The sequence below is a fragment of the Apodemus sylvaticus genome, chromosome 10, assembly GCF_947179515.1.
Source record: "Apodemus sylvaticus chromosome 10, mApoSyl1.1, whole genome shotgun sequence".
NCBI classification, from domain to species: domain Eukaryota; kingdom Metazoa; phylum Chordata; class Mammalia; order Rodentia; family Muridae; genus Apodemus; species Apodemus sylvaticus.
Genome location: NC_067481.1, coordinates 14,099,572 through 14,122,485, shown reverse-complemented (window position 1 = coordinate 14,122,485; position 22,914 = coordinate 14,099,572). Strand labels below are relative to the sequence as shown.

The 22,914-nt window shown below is 42.7% G+C and overlaps 1 protein-coding gene across 1 annotated transcript in view; it reads left to right on the top strand.

The window, feature by feature from the left end:
• Positions 1-21,611, top strand: part of Cep112 (centrosomal protein 112) — a 468,121-nt gene extending 446,510 nt beyond the window's left edge. The window contains 3 exon segments of the mRNA XM_052196570.1: positions 16,832-16,933; positions 20,650-20,714; positions 21,489-21,611. Coding sequence (XP_052052530.1) covers positions 16,832-16,933; positions 20,650-20,714; positions 21,489-21,492 — 171 coding nt within the window. The 3' untranslated portion in view covers positions 21,493-21,611.
• The last annotated feature ends 1,303 nt before the right edge of the window (positions 21,612-22,914 follow it).

The following is a 22,914-nucleotide window of genomic DNA, read 5'->3' as shown; positions in this document are numbered from 1 at the left end:
ATCATCCCAGCTGCCTCTGGTACCTGAGAGATTTCCTAAATCAGAGCTGTCACCCTTCCATTTCTCTGCTCAAAACAGAGGGCTCCAACCCCTGTATCTGAGACCTATGCCAGCTCTTCAAAGTTCTTCTCATTCTGCACTAACTCTGAGGACCCTGGGCATCATTGGGATGGCCTGTACTAGCCACACTCACAGCGCCTTAGTTCACATCTGTTCCTTCACCCACAATTCACTATCCAAGTGCTACTTGCTTTTGGGAGCACAGCTCAATAGTCACCTCTTCCTGCAGACTTTCCAAGCAGATCTTGATCCAAAGTTGATTTTCTTCACCCAAATTCCTCATCTACTTACATTGTTTCCCCAGAGCTGGATGTGTAATATTTGTGGATTCCTTTTGTTTTGCATAGTCTAGCCTAATTCTCCTCAACCCATTTGTTCAGCATTGATCAAGGAAATGAAGAGGGGCACCCTGTCATGAAATATAGCATCTAATCCCAGGGGTGTGAAGTGGAGCCTCCCAGGAACAACTCCACCATCCTAGCCATTTCTCACTACACCCAGGCACCAGTCTCTACCATCAAACTGGACTAAAATAACATAGATTAAGAAGAAAATATTCCCAAAGCCCCAAGATGTGTTCACAGGCCTTCATGCCTGAGACCAGCCAGCCCACCCTACCTGCCATATTGCCTACCCAATCCTGATCCAGCCACCCTGGCCTCCTCATTTCCTCTCACACTTCTTACAGCTACCATATGTGAGCCACAAACTAGCTCACACTATATTATATGTAGATAAATAAGAAACCTCAGAAAGCCTAAAAAGTTACCGTTCCTTCAAACATTTACTTTGCTTTAAAGTACAGATTAAACTAAGTTCATAATACAACAGTTCTTATTTCAAGATCACTGGACATAACAAACATTGCATAGGCCACCTTTGTGTAGGGTCTTGGGCTCACCTGTCTTAGTTTTAAAACTCTTTCTATAGCAAATTGGAAACAATTTAGCTCATCAAAATAAAGGAGAGAAAAAAGAACAAAAAGGGAAAGTTAGTATACTATAATGCAAGACAAAAATGCTACCCTCACTCCCACCCCACCACCACCCATACATCTTAGAGTTTCTGCTGCCAGTGTTAGTTTGAAATGTATGTGCAAGTTAAAGAGAAAGAATTAAATCACTATGGCGTCCAAAGCTACCAGTTCCCACATGACAGCCACACAGGCTGACAATCATAGAAAGTGACAATATTCAGAAATTTTTTTCTTCTTCTACTTTTAAATAGTAAATCTTTTGCACCATTGAAGTCAAGAAAAAGCTGCCCAATGAGGCTCCCACAGGCCGTAGCTGCCACTGACCCTTGAGAGCTTTCTGCTTTGTCAACTCTGTAGCCCGAATTCAGACATCATTAAAATTTGTTTCTAGATTTCACCACGTTTTAATATTAAAGAAATGCCTTCAACTGAAAGAACAAAATATGCCTGCTCTTTATTTGACCTTTGTTAGTTTGATGTGTTTTTAAAAGATCTGGGCAACAGTTTTATAAAGAATGCACAGAGACATTTCTAAAAGAGCACACAAGTAGACATGATCATGAAGGAAAGATCAACCAATGAAGCCTCTTGCTCAGTTCAGTCTAATGCTGAGACTCTCTCCCTGTGCAGTCTCTTAAGGCTGTCCTAGTGTTATCAAAGTCAAAAGCAACATATTTATTAATATATTTCATTTTTATTATTGGTTTCTTGAGGCAGTTTCCACTCTATAGCCTAGAATACCCTAGAACTGAGTGTAGCCCAGGATGACCTCAAACTCATGATCACCCAGATGGAGCCTTTCAATTCTGGGTTTACAGGTACATACCTGCACTTACATTTTTAAAAGTAAGCTCCTAGTACCTGTTGTACTATCATACTTCTGAGTAAATCTAAGTCCACCAAGCCAAGTTAATATGCATTACCAGTTGATCTAATTTGCAAAAATACAAACATCGTCCTCTCTTAAAAAAAACTCCACCTCACCTGGGGCAGGTGATTCAAGAGGCCAGATGCAAGGGGTATTCTGCTTCATGTGCACTCCGGCTGATAGAAAGTAAGAATGCCTCTCTGCTGGCAAAAACAATCCATATAATTCTTTCAAACTTCAAAGAAATAACGATTTAATCTTATTTACTTCTTAAATACCATTGATCTCCAGTTAAACACAGAACTTCCCCTTAGGGAACTCTCATTTCTAGTAGAAGAAAGGGGTATGCAAATCAATCATTACAATATTATGTGACAGTGAAGTACAAGCAGAGGCTTTAGGGTAAAGAAGACCTAGTTAGAGTTCCCAGCTCAGGTACTGAGTGTCTGTGTGACTTTGGGTGAAACAGTAACTTCTCTAAGCCTATTTCTTGTTTAGTAAATAACTGCCAGTGTATCCTGGGAGTTTTCAGGAAGATTCCATGAAGTATAATGTCTCCATGAGAATGCAGCATGTTGCCTAGGACTTAGAAACCAAATATCAATCATCTTCATTGTAACAGTAATAGTTGTGAGATGCTCCAGACACCAGTGCATCATATAGAGAGGATGGTCTGTGAGCATGGAGAGTCCTCCAGCTACCTGAGAGGTAGGAAAGGCATAGAGGACACGGAATAGTATGCGGAAAGACTGGAAAAAGTAGTCAAGACTCCAGTGGGAGACATCGTTGCTTGAGCATTGGTGGGAAACATTACTGCTTGGGCGTGAAGCTGGGAAGGTAGGCTCAGGTCATGACAGATTCTAGATGATGTGTACAGAGGAAGTAGATGGAATTAGACAAAACTGCTATGGTGTTTTTACTTGAGTGTGAAGGATCAGATCTCCCTCTGATAGATCAGTCGAAGAAGAAAAAGCAAGGTAAGGTTTCTGTCCCTACCCTGGGGATCAGGACATCAACCTCCCAATCAGAAATCATGACTGGCTCCATTTTCTCAGATCAAGGAGGCCTGGGTGGGAGCCTCAAAGTCCTAACTGCTTACTCCTGACCTCCATCCACCCCCAAGCAAAGGAAACTCCTGGGCATGCCACTCTGCAGCCTCTCCTACACCCTTATCCATCTGCAAGGTCCACTTAGTCTTCTGCGTCCAAAGCAAGTATCGCCTCTTGGTTCCTGATCAGGCCTGTTTCAAGAAGGCTAGATGGTACTTTTGGAAAATGCTGTGCTCCCAAACTTTGAACTGAAGGAAAATCCTCTTCCCTCTGTTGTGCAAAAGTGACTGGCCCATGCATTTATCCATTGACTTTTTACAATGGTATGTTGAAGTTTGCTGCTGTGCGGTAGTGTAGTTTCTGTTCCGTTTAGTGAGGAGGTAAGGGGATTTCTGCACAAACCCCTCATTAATGTTAATTGGAGCTGCCTACAGGAAGTCCTGGGTGCATCAGCCAGGCAATGGCTGCCTTTGTATTGTTGGTTTGTGTTTTGTATAGAATACCATATCTGGCAAGACATGCCTTCTCAAACATGAGATAATTGGTAATTTGAGGGAGAGGTTTAACTTCTTTATAACTTTCAAGAATTTAAATATGCAGAAGCGAAAGCAGTCATAAATTGCCTCTTGAAAAATGCCTTTAAACCAGGTCAAAAATCTGACTAAATCAGGTATTCTGAGTGAAAGTTAGATGGGGACCTTTTATTTTAAGTTTTGCTTCAAAATAGGAAATACTATATTTATCAAGATTGACCCCATCTTAAAACCCCTTGCTTTCTAGTACCACTGCTCACCAAGTTCTCTTGTGAGTAATATATATGCCCCCTAGGTCGCTGTTTCTTCTCTGGTAATGACTTTCAAGGCATGTGATAGACAATCACCAGGATTTTGTTTTGGGTTTTGTTCTTGGGTTTGTTGTTCACTGTCTTTGGTTTGGTTTTGTCTTGTTTGGGGTTTTTTTTTGTTTTGTTTTTTTGTTTTTTTTTGCTTCTTTGTGATGTCAGTTGCATCTGCCACCTGCCTGCTCCTGTGTTTTATGAGAGCAGAAGCCATGCACCTCACTGGTTAGATGCATAGACCCATCTTTCTTCTGTAGCATTCCTGGTCTCTCCATTCTCCTCTCTCCTCCATGTATGGATGTCTCGGTGGAGTCCTGTGTTGTCCGTCACCATCCAGAGAGCCCTTGCATTCTTAACCACCTCCCCCTTCTAGCTTGTAGTCGTTAGGTCTCTACTGTGGCTTTCCTCATGCCCTGCGCTCATACTTCCTCATGGCCATGTTTCTGGCGCATCACACGAAGGCAGGGCAGCCCCATCCATGTCACCCTCCACCCACTTCCAGGCCACCTTCATCCACTCATCCCTCCGCCCTGTGGTAGGTGTGCTGTAGACCCTCTCCTCTCACTCAGGTGTGCTGTAGACCCTCTCCTCTCACTCAGGTGTGCTGTAGACCCTCTCCTCTCACTCAGGTGTGCTGTAGACCCTCTCCTCTCACTCAGGTGTGCTGTAGACCCTCTCCTCTCACTCAGGTGTGCTGTAGACCCTCTCCTCTCACTCCCTCTTGCTGTTCTCAGCTTCTTCTCTGTGACCTCAGAGGTGATATCTCAGGGGAGTACCTCACCTTTTTAGATCGCAGTAGCAGCTACCCCTGGTATCTCAGGCTAGCCTTCTTGTGCGATGTCTTTGCTGTAGTCTAGCTTCGTCTTCCCCCCCCCCTTTCCCAGTCACAGGGGACAGTGTGGGGTTAGATATCCAGGTCTCTCCTCTCCTAGCAGACAGCTACCACTGTGAGCCATTTCCTTGTTGGCTGTAATGACATCTTACCTTTCAGATTTCACACAAAGATTTGAAAGTGTTTTTTATAGTATGGGAAAGTATATGTCAGGTGCGTCCTATAGTATCTGGCATGTATCAAATATCTGTGAATGTGGTTTTCCTTCACTTTCTGAACTTTCTCCTGCTTCATTACATCTAACCATTGGCATGACCTTCACTGCCCATCACAATTCCAAGATCCCACATACTTACCCAACTATGATTTTGTTCAGCCATTTGCCCCATTCACTGTATGTCAAGTGTTACCACCTTACTTCAATGCCCAAGAATCAATAAAATTCCAAGCTCCCCTCAGCCACACTGAATACCACCTTCAGCCTGCAAGTCTTTTGGGGTCCTTTACTAAAAGTCACTTATGAACTTGAGAAATCTTCCTTCGTTTGCCCTCCATTTGAATTTAGGTTTTAGGTAATACAAACTACCTTAACAGGAGTCTAGTCTTGACCAGATAGAACTAGTGCTCTCTTAAGAAGTTCAAACCCTGTAAATAGAAGTCACTGTGTCCCTCCTCCAAACTTTATTGTTCCCAAGCCTTTTCTGAGCTGTGCTTTATAAAATTGAAAGATCACTGACCTCTGGCTCATGTAGACTCAACTCTCCAGGTATACAAGCCCTTCAGCATCTACCTCCCAGCCTCCATACATCATCCTCTCTCATTTCCTCTGCAGATAGCCCTCCTGTGCTTAGCCAGGGTCTTTAAAGACCCAAGCCAGACTTTCATGGAGGGAGGGAATTGCTCACAGGACAGGCAAGGAAGAAACATTAAGAATGATATTATTAGGAAGAGAAACATGAGAAATGAGAACAGACGGAGAGAACTCTAGGCAGAAAAGACCTGGCATTTTGTTACAGAAGACAGAGGCCTGGGTCATTTTCTGTCATCCCTCTGTAGAAAATCTGATAGCAGTGAAGGCGAGGCCGGGTGGAAGGAAGCACTGTGGATGAGACCAACTCCTGCCTTCCCTTCCCGGGAATCTCCAAGATCCCTTTTGATCTCAGCACTCTGTAGGCCTGGGTGTTTACCTCCAACTCTCTCAGCTTTGAAGCTGGCCTACTTATTAATAGCCACTGTGCTGATTAAGAACTGCAATTCCATGATGAAAGAATCTACTCTTTGTATTTAGGGAAAGCTTTTGTGATTAATTTACTCTAGACTTTCTGAGGATCCTGTCATTTTAAGATAAAGACTGACTTAACACCAGCAGTTGTGGGAACTGAGATTTGGATTCATTCAGCAGCAAATATTTATTGAGTTGCCACCATACGCCAGGCACCATGCTAAGCCTTGGGGCTTCAGCTGTCAGCAAAATTAACACAACCTCTACCCTGTGCCACTGATAGTTCATACAGTTTAGGGAGTAGCCAACTTTGTATAAAGAGCCAAGTTGCAAATATTTTCGGGCTTAGGAGCCATAGGGGCCCTGCAGTGACTATTAAATTCCGCCATGGTCGCTCAGAAACAGCCTGTGTTCCAGTAAAACTTTATTTACAAAATTGGTAGGTAGCCAACTTGGTCTGCATACTGAAGTTTTGTTTTGGTTTCAGTTCAAATGGGTTTGTTTGGGTTTTTTATCTATATGCATTTGTTAAGACTGGTCTCTATATAGCCCAGGATGACCTCGAAGTCTTAGTGATCCTGTCTTAGCCTCTTGAGGCTGCAATGACAGGCATGCACTACCACACTGGTAAACTTGCAACCTGAGGTTCACAGACTTTGGTCTAATGAATGTAACATGCATCGTGCAAGTTAATATTTTGCTTGTTCTGCATTGTCTTGATCTAGACTATTATGATCACAACTGACAAAAACTAGAGTATCTCAGAAAAACACTAACTTCAGGAACAGTCTGTTAAGGGCCCAGGTTCTCACCCCAGTTCCCACTCATCCTCCCCTGGAGTAGCTTTACAGCCAGTCTGTTTTCACTCCACTCTAGCAAGACAGCAGTAACATTACCAACATCCCCTGAGGGAAAGGAAAGGCTGGTGGATGAGGTCAGAGAGCCGATGCCTGGTGCTGTCCCTGAGTTTGGGTGCCAGGATCATGTGTCCAAGCCTTTATCAGTCATTTGTGACATCATGATTGAGTTAGGTCCTGTCTCGCTCTTCACTCCAACCCTGGGTGGGACAGAGAAGAGGAAAGACAGCCGCATAATGTGTCCCTATTGCCCACCAGCAGCTGAGATGCCAGCAGCTTCTCACACATAGCCATGTGCCAGCTCTCGGTGATGCCGCCCAGCGTGCAGCTTATAGGCAATGGCCTTAAATTGTCACACTCGTGTGTAGTATTTCACAACCTCAGTGTGCAGCATGTGTTTGACTCTCTGGCTCATGAGCAGGCGTGGGCAGTTCCCAGTCATTTTCTCTTTGGGCTTCTTCCCGCTCTCACACTTCCTAAGTGTTATCATTCTCAGTAGCCTCAACAGGCCTCTATTTCCTTCTTAATGTTAGAGAATCGTTTGACTTAGAGCATCTAGCAGTGATCAAAGCACTCATTCCAAATGGTTCTGTTACTTTGAAGCCACCACTCTTTCCATAGAACCAGAACACTGGAAAAAGTCACCGTTTCCCATAACTATTCCATGCTACCTTTTAAATATTGAGGTTAGCAGCTGCTTAGCTCTCCAGACCCTGGCTTGCCTGCAGAGCTGTGGGGTGTCTGGCCTAACCAGGAACCACTTCCCTCCAGCCTGCTGGAAACTGGTCCATCTGCACAGTGAATGAAGACTTCCAGCAAGCTGCATTCAAGGGCAGGGAGACATCCTTTGAACAAAGAGCCAAGAGAAGTTATACTGAAGAAAGAGCAGGGATGAATATTTAGGTTGTTAAGAAAAGTATGGTTTCTCTACGTTTTCACTTTATATTTGAGATTCAAGCCATATGAGCCGTGCTGCAGAGAGAGCAAGCACCCTTCCTAAAATGGATCTTTCTTGGCAGTTGCTGTGGCAACACTGCACACCTTAACCCCGATAATGATGGCATTTCTTAGAAGGCATTGCATTTTCTCTGCTGCACTGCAGATTTTTTTCTTTGCATCATCTTTTACACTGTTTTCTTTCATTTCTATTCTTCAAACCAGAAAATCAGACATGTAAGTTCTAAATTCTCACTCCTCTAAAGTGCCAATGCAGAAACTTTTTTGCTCTACAAAGGCAAAACCCTCCGCATTTCTGCTTACTTTGTTCCCAATAGCAGGTAGCTAACCTCCCCTGCTCCTGCCTATGTCCTCTGACCTGCCCTTCAAAACCCCCATGAAGCCCCACCCACCATGGTGCTCTACTGTGCTCCTCTCTTTAAGAGCACAGTGAGCCTAACTCTCTTCCTCCTCTCTTCTTCTTCTACTCCCACTATAATCCACACACCAGTCATGTTCCATTTGCTTTGCAGCCTTCCGATAAGCCAAGAACAGGTTCACCAGCAAATCAGTCCACAATGACTAAAACATCAGTCCTTCTCCCTGAACTTCCCTGTGTTTCTAATTGGTAGAAATCCAGTCCAGGGATGGAGTTTTAAGTTGACATCCTTCCCTTAAATCCAGTCACATGGCATCAAATAATGGTTTCCCACTTAGAGACCCACATTGTAGGCCAAGTCCTGAGACAATCTACCCATATGAACTGAATGCCTGCTTACACACATCCAGCCCAACTCATGTGGTGAGCCCTCCATCCTCAGGGAACTTGCAGATGGAACATTTGGGAGCTAATTAAGTCAGGATGAGGGCCTATGTTATAGAACAGAAAGAGACCAGAGCTCACTGTCTGTGTACACAGCAAAGAAAGACACGCATGGACCATCACCAAGGAGACCCTATCCAGACACTAGGCCATGCAGCCTCTGATCTTTGACTTCCAGCCCCCACAGCTAGCTTCCTTATCATTAACCTAGAACAGGAAGCCTCAGGATCCAGAGATGTGGATGGATGCAGTGGTAAACGTCCACAAAGTAACAGTGTAGAGCTACAGAGATGGCTCAGCGAGTAAACACAGCCTGGTGACCAGTGTTCACTCCCCTGCACTCACCCTAAACACAGCAGAAGCCTAATGCCTTGGACCACACCTGCAACCACAGCATGCCTACTTTGAGACAGGAGACAGAGACAGAATCCCCCAATTACAGACAAGCAAGCCTGGGACAGCACAAGAGCAGAAATAGCAATACTGACAGCCCCAGCAAGGGTAGAAAGAAAGCTAACTCTTGAGAGTTGTCTCTGAGCTCCACCTTTGTGCAATGGCACCTGCGTGCAAGCACGCACACACTAGTTAATTCATTGCTTTTTAATTAAAGATAGAAAATAGAAATCACTTTTAATAAAAGGGAAGAAGAATTTTAAAGGCCCTGTGTTGGGCAAAAGCACAGACTGCTTGACCCACTGAAAAATGTAAGCAAAGCAGCAGCTCAGAAGCAAGGCGGGCCAGCACCAGTGAGAGGTGGGCAGGGCCTTGGGGCACATGGCCTTCTGGATAACAGAGAAGACTTGAAGTTTGATCCTACTTGAAAAGCAAACCTAAATATTGTGGTGTAAGATGCATACATTCCAGACTAAGATGATACCAGTGGAGACAGAGAGAAAAAATTGTCAATGGAGTCCTGCATCTCCCCTTTCTCCTGAGTTTCAGTGTTATCAGTTACTCCACTTAGGGATACCCTGTCTCCACAGTCATTTATAAAGATTGACAAATTCTTGCTGGTGCCATGCTTGGAGGGAAGGCCAGGCTGCTGCGGTGCAGCCAGGCTTCACCATGCCAATGCTGGTTATGTGCTCTGGGTTTCCAAATGGACTTTGATAGAGGAAGTCAGAGGAAGAAAAGTGGAAAGGTGAATGAGTCTCGCAGTGGCCAAAGGAAGCTAGGCTCTCACTAGAGTGATGTGGTTAAAAATGTGGAAGAACAGATGATCATACATGCTGCTTTTTGAGACTACTGGGAGTGGAGGGTAAGACAGAAATGGCCTGACAGCCCTAGAAACTCCCTTCTAGAGTTCTTAAAACAAATCAGCCTTCCAAAGTTTTGTTGCTTAGTATATTCATTTGTTGGTGCAATAGGATCCTATACTAATGATTTTAATCATTTTTAAATTTTTATTTATTGGCATGGGCAGGGCATACCATACCATACATGTGGAGATTAGAGGACAATTTGCCAGGAATCTGTTCTTTCTGCCATATGGGGTCATGGAGTTCCACTCAGGTCTTCAGACTTGGTGGCAAACACCTTGACCCACTGAGCCATCCATTAGCCCACACTATATGAGTTACGTGGCCCAGTTTTACCCTTTCCTCAAAGATCTTTATGTCCACCAAGGCCTTTGATTGGATCAGTTCTGCCTTCTCTTGCTTCTTAGTCTATTTTAAGTCTAGTTTATCCCATAATCAACACTGGAAGAAATGTCAGGAGGCAGAAAGAAGAGAGTGGTGTAGCAGCACTTGATATCTCATGGTTGGTCTCCCATAATGTTTATCTCCCATCATTACTTTATGCCAAATGCATTGAAGTATTTAGCTTTCATTCTAAACTTGGCACAACTTGGAATCATCTGAGAACAGAGTCTCAGTAAAGGATCGCCTAGATCAGGTTGGCCTGTTGGGTGTGTTTTTGGAGGACTGTCTTACTCAGGTTGACTGATATGGAAAGAACCAGCCCACTGATGGTGGCACCATTCCCTACACATGGCCTCTTGACCTGTATGAGAGAGTAGAAAACGTGGACTGAGCACAAGTAAGAGAACATGCCTGCACTCTCTTCTCTCTGCCCTTGACTATGGATGTGCTGTAACTAGCTATTTGCTTTTTTAAGTTCCTCCAACCCTGACTTCTCCAACAGTGGACTATACCCTGGAACTGGGAGCTAAAATATGTCCTTTCATCCCCTAATTGTTGATTTTTTTAACTTGGCTTTAGCTTGTTGTTTGGTTGTTTGTAGGATCAGAGATTTTTATCATAACAGAAATGAAACTAGAACACACCCTGAGTCAGATGGAGGTATGTGTCATTCACAGCTTAGCTGTGCTAGAGAAGAGATAGGTTACAAACAGATGAAAGAAGACACCAATGGACATTGCAAGATAGGAGGCTGTATGAAAACTTAGTTAAAAGGCCACTACACTACCAGAGAAAAGAATAAAGAAGGCACTGCCTAGTGCCTACTCCACAGTGCTGGGCAAGTCCCGTGGTGACAAGCTGGTAAGCAGCAGCTTCCTCTCAGTCAGTTACTGGCCAGTACTGCTTATTCTTTCAAGAGCATTACCCTGGTGGTCCAATGGTAACTGACTGAGCCAAAAACTCCTCTCCAGTGTACAGCTTTGCTGTACCCAATTACCAGAGAGCAAGTTCTAAGGATTAGACCACATAAAAGTGGCATTTGCCTAGTTTACTTTGTTCTTTGTGGCCAGTATTCTAAGGAACAGCAAAGGGAGTGGCAGCAGGAAACAGGTTCTATTCTATATCAAACTGCTTTAGCTCAATTCCAGGTGTGCAGGGAGTCATGACCTCACTATGTCCATTCCCCAAACCAGGCTGTGTCAGCCTTCACCAGCCCTTTGCTTGGCAAGGCTTTCTCAAGATGCCCTATTTTCCTCAAGAAACATATGGGGATTAGAGAGATGGTTTTGTGGTTAGGAGCACTGGCTGCTCTTCCAGAGGACCCAGGTTTCGTTCCCAGCACCCACGTGTTAGCTCTCAGTAACACATGGGTGTAACTCCAGTTCTAGAGAATCTGACACCCTCTTCTGGCCTCCTCAGACACTGCATGCACATGGGGCATAGACATACATGCAGGCAAACATTCATTCACATAGAAATAAACAAAATCTTTTTTTTAAGAAAAAAGAGAAGAAATAAAAATAAACATATAGAAAAGCAACAGCAGCAAGAGGTCTTATGCCTTGTAACAAATATGTCCTTCACTGGCTGGGCTTTAAATGTGTATTTGGGGAGATTTATAAATTTCTTGTCTTAGATTTTTATCTTATGTTTAAATCTTTAGTATGTTAAATTTTTAAAGCAATAGGACACTCAGGGGAGTGACTGAGAAAAGAGCTTTCTCAGTAGTTAGAGCACTGGCTGCTTTTCCAGAAGACCTGAGTTTAGTTCCTAGTCCCCACATGGCAGCTCATAGCCATGTTTCAGTTCCAGAGGATCGAATGTCCTTGTTTGGCTCCACAAGCTCCAGGCACACACATGATGCACATATATACATTATACATAAAGGTAAAACAGTCATACACATAAAATAAAAATAAATTTTTCCTATGTGGATACTGGAAGGGTATCAGTTGTGCATGCCTGTTCCCTCCTATGCTAGGAAAGACAGAGGTGTATAATGGAGAAAGCTATTCTTATAGGCTGTGACTTCCTTTTCCTTTGTTGGTACAAGGACTATTTTGTACCACTTGAAATGATTTCTTAAACTATATAACAAGTATATAAAAAATATGTGCTTGGGCTGGGCTTAGTGATGCGTGCCTTTAGTTCTAGCACTCAGGAGGCAGAGGCAGGCCAGTCTCTGTGATTTAAAGGCCAGCATGATCTACAAAGTGAGCTCCAAGCCAGCCAGGGTTACGCAGACAGACCCTTGTCTCAAACAAAATAAAATTTAAAAGGAATATACCTAAAATTTATAGTACCTGAGTTCATATTATCACTTACCTTTCATACTTAGTCTGTCTCATTTGGTCAACAGAATGAGCTCCTCGTTGAACACTTAGAATTGTATTTGACATAGAATATTCATATTCAACATTAGTGACTTATAAATGGAATAAAAACATTGGCTAAAGATTTTCATGATTTTATTAAAGCAACACAATTCTGTTTGGTATAATGATTTTTTTAAATCAGGATTGGAACTTCTAGATGCAGAGTAGTAATATTTTTTCCTAATGGGAAGTCTCACTCTTAAGAGAAGTAAGTTTACATTTTCCAGGGGCACTTTTTAATTCGCTCAGTCTCACTGAAATCATAAGAAGAAGTTGCAGTATGCAGAAATACTAAATAGATAATCACTTAAAGTTGAAAAATGTCTTTGGGATATAAACAAAAAAATACAAATTTAAAAAGAAGAAAAATCTCACACACTGAATTTTTAAAAAGATGGGGGTTGGGGAGAAATAGTGAAATAGTCCAGAGTTCAGAAAGAAAGTAGGTGAAACGTTTTTATACCCAGCCAAGTGGCCCTTCAGATATCCAGTATGGAGGCATTCCTTAACAAAGTAAAGCATCTGAGTCCCGTTTAAAAGCAGGAACACAACTTCAGGTGTTGTCAAAAACTATCAGTCAGCATACAGCGTAAGAAGTCTCAACAAATGCCTTCCTAAAGACAAGGTTTAAAAAGTATGTGTTTCGTTTTTCCCCTGGACACATATGTATGTGTATATATATATATATATATATATATATATATATATATATATATATATATATATATATATATACACACACACACACATATATGTGTGTGTGTGTGTGTGCGTGCATGCATGCATACATACAAATAGAAATAACATAATTCTTTAAATCAAAACTTATATTCTAAATTTTTATTCTTTTCCCTTACAACCCTTTTTACCTGAGAGATTTTATATAATACTAGTTATATAGATGTATAAAATAGATATACAAATTAAACATTTACCAATATTAAATCAAAAATAAATTTACTTTAAAACAAGTCTTTGGTATATATGTAATTTTACAACTTACTAAAGACAAAGCAGTTTTATATACTAATGAAATAGATGTGATTATTTAGTTTTACATAGTTAAATCTTTTCTAAATATTTAATACAGAATGATGTAGAAAATCCTCAATGTTTTTCAAAGTCTATCAATTTTTTGACTTTATAATAGTACATAATGAAAATTCTCCTTTGAATAAATACATGAAAATTGATTGGTACATATTTGTCACGATATCAGAAATTTCTAGAAATTCTATTTGAATCCTAAGACAAAAATTGTTAATGAATTTTTATGAACATCAACAATTCAGCAGTTTTTAAGATCAAACATTCTTTTGTTTTGTTTGTTTTTCAAGACAGGATTTCTCTGTGTAGCCCTGGGTGTCCTGGGAACTCTGTAGACCAGGTTGGCCTCCAACTCAGAAATCTGCCTGCCTCTGCCTCCCAAGTGCTGGGATTAAAGGCGTGCGCGGCCACTGCCCGACTAAGATCAAACTACACAAGACAGTTTAAAGTATAATAATCCAGGCTTAACGGGTAAAGGCTAATGGCAGTTACCATGGCAGGCTCTGGACTCCATATAAAGACAAAGGAGAGAACCAACTCTGCAAAGCTGTCCTCTGACTACATAGGAAACATGGTATGCACCCACCATACTGGCATATGAGAAAATGATCAGTGGAGTTAGAGAGATTTTTCGTAGTTAGAGTCACTGATGCTCTTCCAGATGGCCTGAGTTCAGTTTTCAGATTCCATGTTGTGCAGTTCAAGACCATCTGCAACTCCAACTCTAGGTATCCAGTGTGTCTTCTGGCCTTCATGGATACCCACATACAAGTGGTATATAATCACACAGACACACACATTGATCTTTAAAATATATTTTTAAAAATATGTTTTTACTCCTTCACTGCTGGTAGGATTGTAAGATGGTACAACCACTCTGGAAATCAGTCTGGCGGTTCCCAAGAAAACTGGACATGACACTTCCAGAGGACCCTGCTATACCTCTCCTGGGCATATACCCAAAGGATTCCCCAGCATGCAGTAAGGACACATGCTCCACTATGTTCGTAGCAGCCTTATTTATAATAGCCAGAAGCTGGAAAGAACCCAGATATCCCTCAATGGAGGAATGGATACAGAAAATGTGGTATATATACACAATGGAGTACTATTCAGCAATTAAAAACAATGAATTCATGAATTTTTTAGGAAAATGGATGGAACTAGAATATATCATCCTAAGCGAGGTAACACAATCACAAAAGAATACACATGGAATGTAATCATTGATAAGTGGATATTAATTAGCCCTGAAGCTCTGAATACTGAAGATACAATTAGCATATCAAATGATTACCATGAAGAATAAAGAAGAGGGCCCTAATCCTGGAAAGGCTTGATCCAGCATTGTAGGGGAGTACCAGGACAGAGAAAAGGGAGGGGGAAAGATAGGAGAATGGATGGAGAGAAGAGGACTTTTATCGGACATATGGGGTGGGGGAACGGGGAAAGGGGAAAGCTTTTAGAATGTAAACAAAGAATATAGAAAATAAATTAAAAAAATAATGTTTTTAAAGATACTAACCTAATACATGCTGAGTAATGACAATAGTAAAATACTAAAAGTCTCTGTTTTCTGTACTTAAACCATTATATTTCCATAAGAGCAGAAAACTGTATGTGCAGTAAAAACACTGCATAGAACAACCTTGACTCTGAGCTAGTGTGTCCCAGACACTGTTCATCAGAGATGCTGCGCTGCTGTGTAGGTGTCTGTTATGTGTTTAGAACCAGGGCTGCAGGAAGGCAAGAGATGGAAAACAGACAAGTGCTGCCCAAAACACCTTACCTTACTTGATTTTAATTTTACTGTTGCTACATTTTGGTTGGTTGGTTGGTTGGTTGGTTTGTTGGTTGGTTGGTTGGTTGGTTGGTTGGTTGGTTGATTGGTTGCTTGCTTGCTTGTTTGCTTGCTTGCTTGCTTGCTTGCTTGCTTGATTGGTTGGTTGGTTGGTTGATTGGTTGATTGGTTGCTTGCTTGCTTGTTTGCTTGCTTGCTTGCTTGCTTGCTTGGTTTTCCACAGTGTCATCTTGGACCACAAGCCACAGGTTCAAAAGCTTTGCTCTAGCACAGTTGCCTTGGGACTTAAGTAGGTAATGAAAATAATCACTGTAACACATTTCTTCCTTAATTCAGCTTAGTGGAAGAAGAACTAGGATTTACAGGACAGTGATTTTAAATCAATCCCAGCAAATCTGTAGGCCTGCCCTGCCCACTTGAATTCAGTTGTATGCATTTCCCTAGTACATTTCTTTATTTCTAGTTGTTTGATTAACTGTGGATATAATAAACTGCAATTCAGCTTTAGACTATGTTAATTCACATATAATAAACTGCAATAGTCAATCTTTAAAGTAATTGTTACATCTTATGCTACAAGGAAAAGAGCTATAGAAAGCCACTGCCATTTGTACATGCATATTCGTGTAATACCCATGCAAATCTTCCAAAGGTGTCACTTCCTCAATCCTCACTTATCCTTTAGATCTTAAAGATGGAGCCACCAATGTCCAGTGATAGGCACACCACCAGTCCACCATGTTGGAGGCCTGGGGACACAGCCATACAGATCCCCCAGTGTTGGCTTCCTCAGCACCATGTGAATCCTCTAGTAATCTATTAGAATGTCAATCAAACCGAAGGCATGCTATGAGTTGTCCCCAACCACAGTTTAGTCCTGCTATCCTGGTGCAGAAAAGGCTTCAGGGTTGACACAGTGACATGCCCTGTAAGCAGAGATTTAAAAAAAAAAATGTTATTTTACTTAACAAAATACTGAAATTTGTGTTAACAAGGATTTGCTTTTTTTTAAGATTTATTTGTTTTTATTTTATGTGTGAGTGTTTTGTTTCCATGCTAGAGAGTGTGCACCATGTGTGTGCCTGGTACTGTGGAGTGTGCACCATGTGTATGCCTGGTACTGTGGAGTGTGCACCATGTGTATGCCTGGTGCTGTGGAGGGCAGGAGAGGTGTCAGACGCACAGTGACTGGAGCTACAGGCAGTAGGGAGTCAGCCCTGGGAACTGAACCTTGCTTGGATGCAAGAGTCGCAAGCAAGCCATCTCAGTGAAGAGGGAGTTTAAAAGAAAAAGTATTATTCTCGGGGCCATCTGTACCAGAAGCACATGCTCAAACTAAGCAGCTTATCAATGTATAGAATTCTTTATTTCTATGTCATGTTATTAGATGCTTTCTGACAATAAATATAGAAAACTGTTTGGGGGTGAATAATTATTTTTCAAAAATTTCTCAAATTCAAAACAGACATTTCTGGGGTATAAAAGATATTTTTTTCCATTTTAGATAATGTACATACGACAAGAATATGAAACAAAATTCAAAGGGTTAATGCCAGCATCTCTAAGACAAGAACTTGAGGACACCATATCCTCCCTAAAGTCACAGGTAACTCCTAGAACAGAAATATTCCAAGACGTAGGTGGGACACACATTCTGAAAAGGAGCTTGCAAACAGCCTAATCCTGCCTTGCTACCAGGACTCTGTGATCCACATTTACCCATCACCAGCATGAGCTCTGTCAGTCTCCTGAAACTGGGTCAGGCGGGCGACTTTAATTCACTCACAGCCCAGTGCAATTTCACCTTTTCTTCTTGGTTCAGGGTTCAAAGTGTCATTCTATGATACATTGCCGATTCCTTGCTATGCTAAGGTATAGTGGGACAAAGTGTCATTAACTTAGAAGCATTTCCCTAATGGTTTACATGGTTTTTAAAGGTATATATTTTAAAGCCAAGGCAAAATATCATTAAATTTAATGTTTCTTACTGAAGTATATGGTTTTTAAAATGTAAGGTGAGAAATGAACACTTGGGAAATGAGGCAGGAGAATCACAAATTTAGGGCCAGCCTGGACTACATAGGAAAGAAAATCTTTTCTCAAAACAAACGAATGACATACCCAACATATTTCTGTACTGAGCATTATTTTAAGAGTTTTTACTTTTGTTTTTGGTGGTGGGGGATTTACCCTGTAGCACTGGCTGGCCTGGAATCATTCTGTAGGCCAGTCTGGCCTTGAACTTCCTTGGCCTCCTCAGCACTGCCATTAAAGGTGTGCCCCACCATGTAGTAAGTATTTTATGTATTATTATGTATTGGCGAGTGTTTGTTTGTTGTTTGGGGGTGGCTTTTTGTTTGTTCATTTGCTTATAAAATGTCTCTACATAGCTCTAATTATTCTGGAACTCACTATGCTGACCAGGCTGACCTCAAACTCACAAAGATCTGTCTGCCTATGCCTTCCTAGTGCTGGGATTAAAGGTGTATACCACCACATCTGAATACCTATGAGTTTACAGTTCCTATGTGAGGAATCTTCATAGTCCCATTTCCAACACACATTGAAACTTAAGATATTCAAATTTATGTAAATGGTTCCACAAGGGAAGGGTTTCTGCACTCTGAATGCTAAGAACTATACCTGGTACATTGTAGCTGCTCATTAAATAATAAAATAACCAGGCATCAGTGGGAGGAGAGGTCCTTGGTCCTGTGAAAGCTCACTAGATGCCCCAGCGTAGGAAAATTGAGGGGGTGGGTAGGTGAGAGTGGGTTGGGTGGAGGGGCATCTTCTTGGAGGCAGGGGCTGGGAGGATGGGTTGGGGGTTTTCTGGGAGGGGGGAAACCAGGAAAGGGTATAACATTTGAAATGTAAATGAAAAATATATTCAATAAAAAATTAAAAAAATAATAAAATAACCAATGTAGTTTGGTAATACTCACATTGAGTGTTTGTAATATGTAAAATGACTGTATGGAGCCAAGCATGGCAGCAGAGCACACCTTCAATCCCAGCAGTAGGGAGACAGAGGCAGGTGGATCTCTGTGAGTTCAAGGCTAGGTTGGTCTACATAGTAAGTTTCTAGCCAGCCACACTACATAGTAGGGGGTGGGGAGAGAAAAGAAGAATTTGTTTGGGCTGACTGGCCTAGAATTTATGAGGACACATAGGCTGGTTCCAGCTCCTGTCAGCCCTGCCCCAGCCTCCCTAGGCTTGAGCCATCATGCCAGCCTGAAGCAAACTAGAGCTGACTCTTCTAGCCCTTTCCACCAGCCTTCCGAGGCTGCTCCTGGCTCTGCTGCGCTTGCCTTTGAGTCTGAAAACAATGGGCAGAGCACAGCGCCGGGGCAGCACTGAAGGGTGGTCTGCCCATCCGCTTCATGGGACAGTGTCCATGAGGTCAGCACCAAGGGCCTGACCCCCTCAGAGGAGAGTCTTATTTTGGAGACGTGGGGGAGGGGAGGAATCCAATACCCACCTGCACGGTTTCTGTTATCGTTGGTATCATTTCACTGTAATAAAAGCTGCTCCAAGCTCCTGGAACTGGATGTTGATCCAGAGAGAGAGCTGCCAGCTGCAGGAGGCCCTCAGAGTTGGCAGCTGCACTGAGGAGGCGGCCTTAGAGTGAGCAGAGTTAGTTTGAAAGCACAGGTGCCTGTGTTTTTGAAAATTGTTGGAATTCCAATCAATTGCAATGCAGGGTGGGGGAAGGAGGTTAAAGCAGTATGATCCTTGCATCTGTCAAAATTATCAATTGTCCTGTGGGTCATTTGAGCACTCGGATAACATGAAGAACAGGTCGCCGTTCTAAGAGAGCAAGCCCAGGGACCTCTGTGACCCACACCCACTTGGGCAGCCTGTGCGTTCCTCTCTTCCAAGCTCGGTTTTGGTTCTACCAGCTGTACCCTTGCACAACTAGGCCTCAAAACCAGCGTTGCCATAGTTTCAGCTCAGACCAAAGAACCAAGAGTAAACAATTCTGCAGAGATCAAATGCCACTGATTCTTGATTATGCTGAGCCATAGTTAAGCTGTCTCCAGACTGTTTTTATGTGGGTGAATACGGTGTTTTGAATTGATGCCTGATCTATAGGTGTCATTGATCTCATAGACATCTATACTACAAAGTAGTCACATGTACTATAAAGATCTCATTGAAGAAATCATGCCTGGCAACAGCTTCTGTCCCCCAGCCCCACTCCATGGTGGCGCCTACTGTGAAGTCCAGCCTGGGCATTTGCTGTGAGGCACAGTTCACCATTCCTGAACCTGGGAAGCAACTGTCAGGAACCCCGTGTCACAGATGACACAGCAAGAGCTGAGTAACCCTCCTAGGGCCTTAGAGACCAAGCCAGGGAGTTCCGGAAGTCAGGACGGCTTAATCCCAGGACAAGCTCTTTCCATTCCCAAACCCTGTGTCTAACCTCAGGGAATCCCCAGGACGGATTTGAGGTTTCCAGAAAGCAGTAATTTTCTTTTCACTCACTCATTCGCTCATTAAACAGCCAGTGCATACCAGCCCTGGAAAAGAAACTGGGGACTGGGAGATAGGCAGAGTCGTCCCTCTCCTGAAAACCTCATAGAGTTTAGGAACAGCCATGAAAACATACCCACAAGGTGGTGTGAGGAAAGTCTAGAGCATCAGATGCAGAGGACGGACCGCTGCTTGGGACAAGGCAGGGTCGCTGTGAGCAGTTGGGAAGCAATGGGAGGGCTGACTTTTGAGCAGCAATGAAGGACAAAGAGACTTTAGTCAAATGTTCCCAAGTGAAAAATGGCCCAGGCCAAAGGGTGACAGAGTGAATGACATGGTAGAAGAGGGCAGTGGTAGGAAGGTCATGAGGAGAGAGGGAGCCACAGAGACACAATAGCACCCAATTAAGATGGCCTCTAGGACAAAGCTTGTAGTTGGCTCTGTGGCCTTGGGTGGATTTTCAGTAGGGACAGGATGTGACCAGATGTAGGAAAATACATCATTAATATTCACTTCCTCCAAGTGTTATCCAGTGGATTGTCTGAGTTTAAGAAAAATCCTAGCCCCCTTGTTCTGGAAAGACTCAGTGAAGCAGTATAGGGCAAAACCAGAACAGGGAAGTGGGAAGGGTTGGGTGGGAAAACAGGGGGAGGGAAGGGGGCTGATGGGACTCTCGGGGAGTGGGGGTCTAGAAAAGGGGAAATCATTTGAAATGTAAATAAAAAATATATCGAATAAAAAATCATTTGGAATGCAAAAAAGAAAAAAGAAAAAGAAAAATCCTAACATATTGTGTGTGAGGTATTGATGTGCATTTACCTTCTCTCATATAAGATGTCTTTCTAGGTCAACTTTCTGCAAAAGAGGGCATCTATCCTTCAAGAAGAACTGACCACCTACCAAAACAGAAGGTCTGAGCGGTGAATGACATGCCTTCCACTTAATTTGTGCTGTGTACCCCTGGGAGTCCTTTACCTTGACCTGCAAGTCTTTACTAAAATGTCTAGACACAAGATAAGTCTTGAAAGGAAGACATTTTTAATGAACAGCTTGTCTTTGAGACGTCACCCGCCTCTTTAATCACGGGGCTTAGATTCATCAGAACAAGATTTGGGAAATTCAGGGTGTGGCAAGTAGGTAGGGACCTCACCTGGGCAGTCCAGCAAGGTGTAGTCTTGAAGCCCAACTGAGGACTAAAGGAGACATCATCTTCCTTTCAGACTGGCATGACGCAATTCCCTGTGATGGCTCACATCTTCAAAGTCTCTTATCCCCGGGGGTTTGGCACTGTACTCCAAAGCCAATGGCTTTGTGATGTTAACCATTCACAGAGATGGAGTGTCCTAGAATACAGAGCTGCAAGATGCCGGAGACCTTCCTAAAGGCTCCCAGTGATATCACATACCAAGGTGATGTTTACTGATGGTCCAGTTCAGTCAGGCAACTTGCTTTTAAGTACAGTCACAGACTGGGCTGCTTACTTGGCATCAAAATAAAAGGAATGAACTTGTGAATCATTTACTTTTCAAAAGATTCTGTGTGCCTGGTGATGATAAGATCAGTTGCTTATAGGCATATGTGATGAAATTTTGATAGTAAATACCCTTTTGAACCTCCAACTCCTTCAGAATTGTAACACATTTTACAATTGACTAAAAACTCTAACATGGATTTTTGATTTCCAGGTAACTACATGCGTGGGAGAGTGTAATACATGAAAATCCTCTGGGCTGCACGGAGAGCTTCATTCAGCAGGTTTGAAGATTTGGATATTGTAAACTGTGAGATCAATGGCTTTTTTTTTTTAATGCTTACGTGTAATTAAGATCATAAAACCATGCATCATCCATACGCCGGTTGGCTTCATTTTTGTCTACCTAGGTTATGTTTACCATCTCCTTTCTGACTCCATGTTTGTACTGCAGTACATGCTGAAAGCTGTATATTGGGAGGAGGTGCCTGCTTGTGGTGCGCCTTGGTAATGCTTTGCAAGGGTCTTCAAAGTTGTGAATGATAAGAATCACGATTGTAGTATCATATCAAAATGCTTAACCTGTTCATGTTATTCCCATGTTCATTGTTCATATATTAAAATGTCATTTTTATACTATTCTGTTTTCTTTCTACATTTTATCTCACCTCATCTTCTAAGTATGGCGTATACATGGTTTCCCCCCCCAAAAAATACTGGTTATCTCAATTTCTGCTTTGGAGGAAAATCCCTCATACCGTGTCAAAGATCAGTTCATACTTACGCCATGGACCGGCTGTCCAGCATCCGGTGACTGGGCCGTGCTTGTGGTGTGGATCATGTGCAGCCCTGGGGCTGCAGGAGTGTGGGGTAGGGATGACGTGCTGGCAGCTCTGGCTTCCTGTTACTTTCTTGATGCCTCCTTTATAGTTGGTGCTTTGATGGTCGCATCTGTCTACTATCCTTGAACCTAACAGCAACTGGCCACATTTTGAGAATGCAGCCTGTGGCCAGCAACCATGCCTGTCCCTGCTCTAGTTTGTCTGCAACGTGCTTGCTCTTCTGAATGGCGTTTAAGCCTGGGCTGCTTTTCCCACATCAAGTCCTGCCCTGGTTTGCCAAGGAAATTGTGAGTTGCAGTTGCAAAGATGCTCTGGTTTCATTTGAGTGAGCTTGGGGTGTTCCATGGGCCTTTAGAGACACTAAAAATGTGGGGTGTGGGAGGGTTTGGGCTGCAGTCATCTGCTTTACTGCACAAGGACAGGGCGAGAATTTATGTTTATTCAGCGTTCTTTTCTCTTTCCCATGCCCAAATCTGCCCGTTGCTTCCTGTCCAGGGATTAGTTGTCCTTTCTTGTAACATTGTCTGAGACATGGGGAAGATAAGAAAACCCAGGTTTTACAGCCACTTCTAAAGCCATCAAGAGGAGGCTGGCATCTTGCACTCAGTCATCTTTGTGGAATGGTGCCTCTCAGATGTCCTCCTCACCTAACACCTCCTCCAGGAGTATACATTTGTGTCCTATGAATGACTACATAGGCTTCGAGAATATTCACATTAAGCAAAATCATAGCACAGCTGTTAAAGCCTCCTAACCAATGAGGACAGTTGATACTCAAGTGGTGACTTAGTCCCTGGG